General features: G+C 38.6%; 1 protein-coding gene across 1 annotated transcript; it reads right to left on the bottom strand.

Annotated features, from left to right (window-relative positions):
- Nucleotides 1–1,067: 1,067 nt before the first annotated feature.
- On the bottom strand, nucleotides 1,068–10,462 carry tomm34 (translocase of outer mitochondrial membrane 34). Its single transcript, XM_032550224.1, has 8 exons — nucleotides 10,200–10,462; nucleotides 9,341–9,485; nucleotides 7,896–7,995; nucleotides 6,706–6,858; nucleotides 5,774–5,946; nucleotides 5,474–5,621; nucleotides 4,644–4,770; nucleotides 1,068–3,010 (listed from the first exon to the last, which is right to left on the bottom strand). Exons 2-8 carry the CDS (start codon nucleotides 9,468–9,470, stop codon nucleotides 2,909–2,911), a joined length of 933 nt encoding a protein of 310 aa, XP_032406115.1. The 5' UTR covers nucleotides 9,471–9,485; nucleotides 10,200–10,462; the 3' UTR covers nucleotides 1,068–2,908.
- Nucleotides 10,463–10,665: the final 203 nt, after the last annotated feature.

Consider the following 10,665-nt stretch of genomic DNA (forward strand, 5'->3'; position numbering starts at 1 on the left):
AGGCAAGAGCTAGTTCTAAGCTTATGGCTTGTTTATTGTTAGCATAGCAACTCCATAGCAACTGTGAGTAGGAACAGCTGCCTACCAAGATGGCCGTCAGCTACAAAGTTCTTGTGTGACGCCACTTCAAAACTGCCTAAATGTAGCTTTTAAGCAGGCAGTAAGCATTCTTTTAATGAAGGTTATTTTCTGGTTTGAAAATGTTTTTAATTGTTCTGATGTAATATTCTAATTTTAAATGTCATGTTTTCATAAACTGACAGAAAAAGTGCTACGATAAAAAGTGTTAAGATATCCATCTGTGTGTAATTAATCCAAGTAATCTTTCACATTTTGATAAAGTTCCCAAAATAAATGAACTTCATCCATCCATCCATTTTCTGTACACCTTGCCCCTCATAGGGGTCAGGAGGGCTGCTGGTGCCAAGAGGAGGGGTCACCTGGACACCAGTCACTGGTCGCCAGTCACTGGTCGCCAGTCTGTCAACACAGAAACAGACAAGACACACACACACACACCTAGGGAGAAATTAGAAAGACCAATTAACCTGACAGTCATGTTTTTGGACTGTGGGAGGAGAACCCGGGAAGAACCCACCATGCACAGGGAGAACATGCAAACTCCATGTAGAAAGACCCGGGCCAGGAATCGAACCGTCTTTCTGCAAGGCAAGAGCTCTACCAACTGCACCACTGTGCAGCCCAATAAATGAACTTATCAAATAATATTCTAATTTATTGCGTGTGTGTGCATGCTAAGCAGAAGAAAAGAAAATAATTATCTGCATGACTGGAAACACCTGCACACGACTATACTGATTTTTATCAGAAAAGTGTTAAATATTAGCAAGTTAAAGGTCATATTTTATCAATCTGTTCAAACCAGCTGAGAATTTTATATTTTTATTAATTTTTTTTTAGAAAGATGGCAACGGTGAAATAAAAAATGCTGAACCAAAGATGTGAAAACACAATTCACACTGAGGGTTTGTTTCCATTCACCAGCTGAACAATCTGAGATCAACTTATGTTTCACAAACTTTCTCTGGATAGAGCAAAAACATGAATTATCTTTTAAAATTATTTTTATTTTGCATACACTAATCCAAAGCAGCAGATGAACGACAAAGGCAGGCACTTCAGGCAAGATGGATGGAAAGGAAAACATTCCTAATGTTCACATCGCAGTGAAAAAACAAAATGGCGGGAAGAGAGTTTTAAACGTCCCGATCCTTCAGAGGAGAAATGAAGCGATCTTACACAAGCAAACAAATGTGTTGATATAGTAATATAGTTTAGAACAAAGTTTTATCAAACATTACAAAAACAAAATTGAAATAAAGGAGGAACTTCTTGAACTTAAATGTTGAAAGATCAACATCCTCCCGTGATAAGCGGTCAAACAGAAACTGGAGACCAAAAGAAATAAAATAAAATAACCTCAGAGCAAAACATGAAAAAGATCATGAAGCTTCATCATCATCATCATCATCATCATCATCATCACAGCCCATCTGCCTTATTTTTTATTTTATTCTTATAGATCTGATACTCAGGAATCGCTTCTCCAGTCAAGGTGATTCGTTTTCTTTCCCGTTTTCTCCTAAAACTTTATAGTTTAAAATCTATATTTATCTTTGGGGTTCAGGGAAATCCTGTTTACTGGTTTCATCTTTAAACCTGGCAGCTTTCTGCAGCTGTGAAATACTTTTTACAATATTTCAATCCTCAGCAGATGCTTCAGTCTGGGGGATTTTCCTTATTTTGAGGTCAATCAGTTTCATCAAGATTGTTTTTTATTCTGAAGCAGATAAAACTGACTTCATGTGCTAATTCAGGAAACCTCAGGAATAAACCGACAAATCGGCACAGATTTTCTGAGTCAGCCGATACATGACAAATCAATTTGATCCACCGACATTTTACCTCAGCACAGGTCTGGAAATCAGCCGCCGTCGCCTTTAGCTCTGCTGACACCGGGTCACGTCTGCATGCCGCTGTTAACAACAGTCAGCACACTGCTGCCAACTTAGCAACTATGTTGATATATTTAGAAAACAAAATCGATATCAGCCAAAATCGGAATCTGCAACTCAGACTTTTCAAAATCGGTGATCGTCTAGAAAAGTGAAGTCAGTGCACTCCCAAGAACAGCGTCTGAGTTCGTTTCCTCCTGCTGAATATTAACTGGAGTGTCTGAAAAGTTACTCATAATGTAAGAGGCATAAATGCATAAGGTATGAAATCATGTGGCGTATTTTCACTGTTTCCTTTCAGGGTCAGAGGAAACATCCCAGACAGACAGAGAAACAACTTCAGATCAGATCCACAGCTGATCAGTGATCCCTGATCTGAAAAAAATACAATTAATGGAGCTTTTATGTCTGATCTGCTTTACCGTTGGCTCATTTACATCTGGGTCCATAATTTCTGCTGACTCATCGTGTCTGATCCACTCACCAACAGAAACAGTGAAACACCCAAAGGAACCGGTTTCATGCCGTCTGGTACCAGAACTGAGCTTTTGGAGTCTTTTATTAACAGGTTTGGGAATTCATTCAGTGGAATAAACTGACTAAAAACAAATGGAAAAACTTTTTGCTCATTAGCTGCTAAATAAAAAGATGTTTCGTCTCTGCAGTGGATGGTAGATGAATATTCCCTCTTTGAGCTCATGGCTGAACTTTATGGTTAGAAATGATAAACATACAGGAAAAGTGAGGGAATAACTGCAGCTGATATAAATAAACATAAATACTGAATCAGAGAGACTGACTGTTACAATCAAACTATGAACAGCTGGAGATCGGTCGGGTCAAACTGAAGCGTTCCAATTCAAACCCGGGTTTATTCTGGCGGGAGTAGACGGGTCAGACGACCGGATCCCGGCGCCGGTCCGGATGCCGTCTCACTTCTTCTTCTGCGCCTCCTGCAGCAGCTTCAGAGCGGCCGTGTTCTTTGGCTCCACCTTCAGGAGGAGGTTCAGGTCGTCCACACAGGCCTTCAGGTCCTGCAGGGACGAAAACGAAACGTTTCAGTGACAAACTGATCCAGACGCATCAACTCACAACTAAAAATCCAAATATAAACACATCAGGAACGTCTCAGCTGGAAGAAATGTGTTTGAGTCGAAAGGCGTCTGGAGGATCTGCGGTAATAATTACATACAGATCAGAGTTAACAGAAGTAAAAACAGAAACATGAAAATGTTTCCTCTTCATAACAGAGGAAGGTTCTGTGGACAGATTGGGTTTTGCTTTCAGCCATGTGTCCCACATACAGACTGAGCTCATGCTGAGACCGCCCTGCTTTTGGTTACCATTCCTACAGACCAACAGATAAAGTGCAGTTTATCATCTTAATGATAAATGATTCCTCAAGATAAGATTAATGAGCAGTGAGTGGTGGCAGGCCTGCTGCCTCCACAGCTTCATCCTGCTGCATGTGAGTGAAATGTTGCTATGAAAGCTGCTGTTTGTCTAAATCAATCAATCGAGTTCATTTGTGTAGCACATTTCAGCAACAAGGCTTTCCAATGTGCTTTACTTTAAAAACGTAAAAATACAAATTTCAAAGAAAACACAACTGAAATATTACATTTTGCCGTCGTTGCACATCAGATTATTGGTCATTGTTTCATATATTATGTTTCTAAATCAGTTCAAACTGACAGCAGCCTCCCGTAGCTGCAATGTGTTTTATATAAAGGTCTGACTAACATTAATGTGACACATGAAAACCTGTCTGTGCCTCCGGAGTCGTTTTTTATTCTATTGTTTTATTTTATTTTATTGCCTTCATATATAAAAATGATCATTTACAGACAAAGAATAGAATAAAAAACAAAGGTGTTGAGATCAGGCTCAGCAAATATACAACTAGATAAGAAATCCACATCTGTGAAAAAAAATAAAAAAAATATTTTTTATGGAAAAATATCCATTTTCAGATTCTCCACAGTTCCAGTTTTTTTTGCTGCTGTTTGTTTTCCTTAAAAAGGTTCTGAACATTTTTAACAACAAACTTTCTGCAGATGATCTACATTTTTAGATTATTTTATTGTTTTTAATGTTTTGATTATTTAAGTTCACTCTAATTTGTCCTCAGTGTGTGCTAGATTTACCAATCTGATATTAATATCGGTATTGATCCCAATATTGAAAATAATTACAGTTCAAGTATCAGTGATGATGTGTCCAATCTATTCAGTCTAATTCTATACTCTGTGCAACATTATGCTTTATTATTTATTTTACATTATATTTAGAAAAACTAATTGCACTTTCTGGACCGTTTGGAAAAAGGTTTGTTGGAGTTTATTACGTTTGACCAAAGTAGTCAGTTTCACTTTCTTTATATTTATTTTTCATTGTTTGTTTTACTCCTAACTGCACTGACTGAACTAATTAAAGTTATTTTTACATGTTTGATCAAACTTGAGAAGCTGTTGGTGTATTTCAGTGTTCTGTACAGGTGCAGAGTTATAAAATAAATGTATAATTTAGTACATTTATGTCAGTGTTTTACAATAACAAATCAATTCATCTGAAGGAGTAACCAGTGGATCGTTACATCCTGGTTTCTGCTTTTTCTTCTCCGCTCTGAAACCTCAGGCCAGCCAGCAAAAGGTTCGCCGCTCTCACCTTGAGCTCCTTGTGAGCCTGCGCCCTCCGGTAGAGCGCCTTCACGCTGCCGCCGTCCATCCTGAGCGCCTCGCTGCAGTCCCTGACGGCGTCTCTGTACTGCTTCACCGACAGGTAGCACAGCGCCCTGAACACAACAGGCACTCATTCATTCATTTATTTTGAAATTTCAAGAATCTGCCGAATGTTGTGTCTATAACTTAATAATTATTGGATAATCAAGTGTCACTCTGCGCTGTACTGTAAAACAGAAATCATAGAGCAACTTCATGATTTAAAAATGAGGGAACCACACAAGAAGAAAAAAAACTAAATTGTGTTTCGCTGGAAACTGTCAGATCTGGCAACCCACAGCGCCATGTTTGTTATCTGAGGTGAGAGAGAGAGAGATGGAGCTTTGTTTAAAAAAAAGACGTGGATCATCACGATGAGGATTTTGATTTATTGGTGTTTCAATAAATTCCCATTAAAGATGTTTAAAAAAAACAATCATGCTATTAGAAATGTTATCTTTGTTTTGAGAACATCAACAAATATCAGTAAATTTGAAATTAGGATTAAATGCAGCTACTGTGATCAGTTTAGTGATCTAAATCTCTAAACTGAGATTTATATCACAGTTTAGTAGTAGTTTTTTTTAAATCATTTTTATCATCGTCAAAATTGATCATTTCTAGTTTCTGGTTTCTAGAATTCACTAAAATCGTTTCTGAGCCGATGGGGCTGAATGTGAGTAAATAAATGTTGGTCGCAGGCGTCTGGTGTTTGTTTTGAACACGTCTTTGTTGTATTTTCTGGTTTATTTACATGTAAACATATTTTCAGCTCACCGGTTGGTGTAGGTCGTGATCTCGTTGGGGTTGAGTTTCAGGCTCTGGCTGTACTTCTCTATGGCCTTCTTATGCTCCCCTTTCTTCACCAGACTGTTGCCTTCTTCCTTCAGAGCTTGTGCTTTCTTCATGTCTTTGTCACTTGGCGCTAAAAAGAAAAAAAAAAAGGATTTAAATATATAAATCTTTGTTAGTTCCAATAAATTGGTGCAAAATGATCCCATTCCATCTGTTAAAAGTGCACTAAGAAATGAGTGGTGAGTTTATTCTTTGTTGCGGTAGGAAGTTGGAAGTGCTCACCGGGTTTGTCTGGTTTCTTGATGCCGTTCTGCTGCGGCGCCAGGTTCGCCTTCGGCGCGCCGCCTGCAGCCTGCTGGGCGAGCTTCTCCCTCACCGACAGAGGAACGGTGGGGATGGGAGGAAGTTTCTCCCTCCATGACGGGCCGTCGGCCTCTGTTAGCGCTTTAGTCATTCTGAGAAAACAGGAAAGGATTTTATTTTCATGCAAAATAAACGACAGCACGCTGCCCACAGAGGCAAGGCGGGCATAGATGTAATTTTTTATAAAAATTATGTTTTTTACATGTTTGTTAAAACTGTTACCGTGTTTTGACAGTTTGTTATGAGACAGATAATCTGTGAAAATGCTGCCGTCTGAAGAAATGCACCAAGAACAACCAATCAGAGCCAGGAGGAGGGGATTAACGCTGTCAATCACCACTATGTACATGCTGCTAAATGTGCTAGTGGTTGAGAAACAACTTACCGTTACAGGAAAACTATTTATCTGCAGTCATCAGTGGCTATGCTAACTAGTCTAGCATTGACAAAATGCATAGCAGAGAGAAGGGGGGCCAGATGGAGGAATGAGCAGCGCCATACGTTGTGTGATTGACAGCACTAAGACCCGCCTCCTATCTCTGATTGGTTGTTTCTACACAGGGAGCGCCATCTTTTCAGATCATCTGTCTCATATCGTAATGTCACAACATTTTCAAACAAATATGTAAAGAAAATGCTTCTGATAAAAATTAAATACTATAACTTTAAAACCACACAAGGACCACTTAACCAGAAAAACATAAAGATAATTAATTTGTTTTAAGACATAAAACAAATGATGATAAATAAAACTACAGTTTTAAAGAAAGTCACATCAGAGTGAGGAACTAAATGGCCGTATTCGTCCTAAACTCGTCCTGAGTGGCTGAAGCTGAGCAGCGGCTGCCGACCTGTTGGTGCCGTCATGAGCTGCTGCTATGTTGCAGTCGATCTGCAGGGCGGTTTTGTAGTCGATGTAAGCGTGTCTGTAGCGCTCCAAGGCTTCGCAGGCAGCAGCGCGTCGGAGCAGAGACTTCACGTTGAACGGGAACAACTGCAGAGACCTGAGAGAAGACGAGCAGACTGCAGGTGAACAACTCAAACGCTGCGTTAAAAATGGTTTCCAACGGGCCGGAGGTCCACATGAAACAGTCAGCGTATGTAAAGAAGGAACAAAAGATTTGTTTTTCTGCAGAACTGCGTCACTCATGGTGGAAGAAAAGTCCTTTTAGTTGTGATTTGTTCTGATTTTGGATTTTTATTCATATTTCTTAGTTGAGGCAAAGCTTTATGGAGCAATTATTGTCTCTGTTGTTGGAAGGAGTTTTGCTCTTTTCTTTCGGCCAGTGAAAATGCATAACAGGAAACCATTTGTTTCTTACAACCGGTAGCCATAACTACGTTAGTTATTATGCCATAATAACTAATGTTTTATGTTATTATGACGATAAATTGTCCCAGAAGTTATAACAGTAATATAATAGTAAGAAGAAAACGCTCTCAAAGATCAATAACCTTTAAATTGTAATGAACATTTAACCCTGGAACCGGAAGACATTTAAATATCCATAATAAATAAACAAAACAAACAAAATGAATTATGAAGTCTCTGTAAACAAAACTGTCCTTCAGAAGAAGGTCTGGTTGAGACCAAAGCAGCAGACTGAAAAATAAATCGTCCAAAGGGAAATTATTGAGCTCATTTTAATTTATCATGTGATTAAGTGATTTATCGTTTATTTTGGCCGGTATAAAGAGAGCAGCTGATTAGCATCTCAAAAAGCCGAACAAACATGAGACGATCTTCAGTCAGAGGCTTCTTCAGTCAGCAACACTGACTGCTACTGGAGATCCTCTTTAAAGATTAAACGAGTTATGAATTAATTTTACTTTGGGATAAATGAAATGAAATGAAATGTTAAAATTATACTTAAATGGAAACTCTTCATTGTCATCAATATAAGATATTTAAAGACAAATCACCGCATCAGAAATAATATATATAAAAAAATAAACAACCATACAGATAAATGAAAAAGACCTGGGAAGAAGGAGTAAAAATGTTAAAAACTGAGATTAACTAGACACATAAACTACTTACGTATCGCAGTCTTTGACACATTCTGAACAGTTCCCGTCCTTCAGGTAGCTGGCGGCTCGGTTGGAGTACAGGATGGCCAAATCTTCAGGGTTCTTCTTATCTGTGGATAAACAACAACAGATTAAAACGTAACATTTTCCCTGCAGGATGCCAAGAAGAGAAGTAAATATTCATTATTTGACATGTAACTGGTATGAATTCAACAAGAGTTAAGACTTTTTTCCTCCAAAACACTTTGAGTGTGTGTGTGCGTGTGTGTGTGAAAGAAAAGAAATGTGGAATATCGTCTGCGATATGGACCTTACCACAGGAGCCGCTTTTCATTGGCTGATGCCCATTCTACCTGGTCACGTGCGTGGCCGTCGCACAAACACACTTAGCTTCCCGTTAGCTAAGTACAGCATAACGGCAGAACTGATACAACTTCTACACCTTGAAGCCTGTCTGCTACACAGTCTGACGTTAGCTAAACAGATCAATATGCAATGTGTCTGTATCTGACATACACTGAAGATTTTATTTTAGCAGAAAAGGCTTTGGACTAAACTGTTACTCCTGTTAGCCACGTTAGCACCAAGTACAGCTAGTCAATCAACCATCGCTGTGTTCAGGGAAGCGCTGATTAATAATCGAGAAATAAATATCAAACCTGGAAACTTGATACCGTAACGGACTGAATGTTATGTTTTTAACGTAATCTTTGCTCGTCTTTGCAGGCGGTTGCCACGGTAACAGGTGTGCTTAAACTACAAAGAGAGGGGGAGTAAAAAGGTAGGAGTGGTTTTGAGTTGATCACCTGTTCGGGTTATTTTACCTTTGTTTCCCTTTGCTGTGGCTCATTACAGCCGCTGTAGTTTATAAATGTTGGACTAATTACCTCGTTCGTTTGTGAGTTTACGTCATTCACAACAAACATCAAATAGAACAAATATATTTCATAAAATTTTAACAAACAAATGGCTTCTACCGCGATAATTATGTGAAATTAAATTAATTATATCCCAACTTCAGAAGATTTGCCTTTACCTTTACAGAGCTCTTTGGTTCCTCCTATCAGTCTGTAGCTTCTCATATTGAGGTCAAAGTTCAGATCTACCATAACTGACTGACACCTGCTGGCCTCAGGTTTGCAACCAGCTTGTGACTGAGAAACCAGTAACCTGCTCCCAGATGATGACATGAACTTGTTAGTTCCTCTGTTCATGTAGCAGCTGATATATTGTGAGAATCTGGTAGAAATGATGCACTAATCAGTCATGTTTACATAGAAACAAGGAGCTGCAAGGCTTTGCTTGTGAGACTTGAGGTCATGTGGGTCGGTTGTGGGCGGAGCTTGGTAAGGTCCATTGTTAGAGGTATTTAAAAAATACATATTGTGGTATCATTATATTCAGTACTGCTAAAAAAGCTGCCAAGTTCACAGAAAATGGCACATTAATACTCACTGGACTTCTCTAGTTCCCTGATGGCCTGGCTGTACAGGCTGGTGGCGTCTCCATACTGGCCCGTCTTGAAACATTCATTTCCTGCTTGCTTTAGTTCTGTCCAAGACTTGGGTTTCTGTTTCTGAGGCATTTCTGGACTTTAAAACTGTTCCAGGAAAAAGAGAAAATCAAGTTATTCAGAGAAGATCCTGCATAAATCTTTAAAGTCAAACTGCTGTTGTTATGACATTTTTATTATACTTTTACTTTCAGTTCCAAGTAAGTAGACTGTCTATTAGAGTAGAATGAATGTTACTGATCTCTTTAAAAAGTAATAACAGAAATAAATGTGGCAGAATTTAATGTAACCGTATAATTTGACTATAATTATATTAATTTGATAACACTTATGTGTAAACTGAACCGTTTATTACATTACATTTGTTGTGCACCATTCATATACAAGGCAATCAAAGGAAAGAAAAAAGAAATCAATAAAATAATTAATATTTATAGCACAATATTCCTTATAGCAGTTATCAATAGGCTGTAGATCTTGTGACGTTATTGCACATAAAATGTACTCAGTCGGTTTAATTTAAATGATGACTTAAAACGAGTAAATTCACCACATAAAGTCATTATGATTATATTGTATTTCAACACAGTGAACTAACGTTAGCTAGTGATATAAACTAACCTTTTCCAATCATACCGAAGCTAAAACGATTAATTAATTGCTCCGAATAACGCAACTCAGTTTATGGTGGGTATTTTTTTTAATAAAGATTTTTGTGGACATAGTGTTTTGAGGGGGGTATATTAAAGCTAACTACCTAGCCACTGCTAACCTAGCTCTGTAAATGTTAGCACATCTTACCGGCTGGTTGATCTGACAGTGGGGATTCCTACTCTTCAGAACACGCAGTTTGGTTTGAAAGCGACTACAGTTTTTGCCAGTTAGCCCAGATAACGTTAGCATTACTCTGAGCTCTACTGTCGTTCTGCCGGTTTAAAGACACGAGGTTTTCCTCGGTCTGAGCGGAGCCTCTGGAAAGAAGATGCCGGTTGGATCTAGTAACTTCTCAGTTTGGTGGAAGGAGCTACTGCAGGCTAACGTATCGGTTTCACTTCGTTTTAACGGTGCGTTCAGGGACCCTTTCAAGTGTCGCAAGTCTGACATGTCGGTGAATAAGCGTTGCGTTGCGTCCTCCAGGGGCCGACTGCTCAAGTTCCACTTGTTTCCCAAATAGATATTTACATAATTAAAACTGTAATACATAAATTTTATAACTAATTTAAATGTTTCAGTAATGCATTCAATTTAAATCGGAATTGTTGTCATA

The sequence above is a fragment of the Xiphophorus hellerii genome, chromosome 20 (genome assembly GCF_003331165.1).
Source record: "Xiphophorus hellerii strain 12219 chromosome 20, Xiphophorus_hellerii-4.1, whole genome shotgun sequence".
Taxonomy (NCBI): Eukaryota; Metazoa; Chordata; class Actinopteri; order Cyprinodontiformes; family Poeciliidae; genus Xiphophorus; species Xiphophorus hellerii.

Excerpts from the sequence above, each read along its gene's own strand:
- tomm34 (XM_032550224.1), bottom strand. The coding sequence starts at position 9,470 with ATGCCTCAGAAACAGAAACCCAAGTCTTGGACAGAACTAAAGCAAGCA. Across the intron at positions 5,947-6,705 it reads GCTCATGACGGCACCAACAG|AATGACTAAAGCGCTAACAG; the intron begins GTCGGCAGCCGC and ends CTGTTTTCTCAG. Across the intron at positions 4,771-5,473 it reads ATCACGACCTACACCAACCG|GGCGCTGTGCTACCTGTCGG; the intron begins GTGAGCTGAAAA and ends TGTTGTGTTCAG.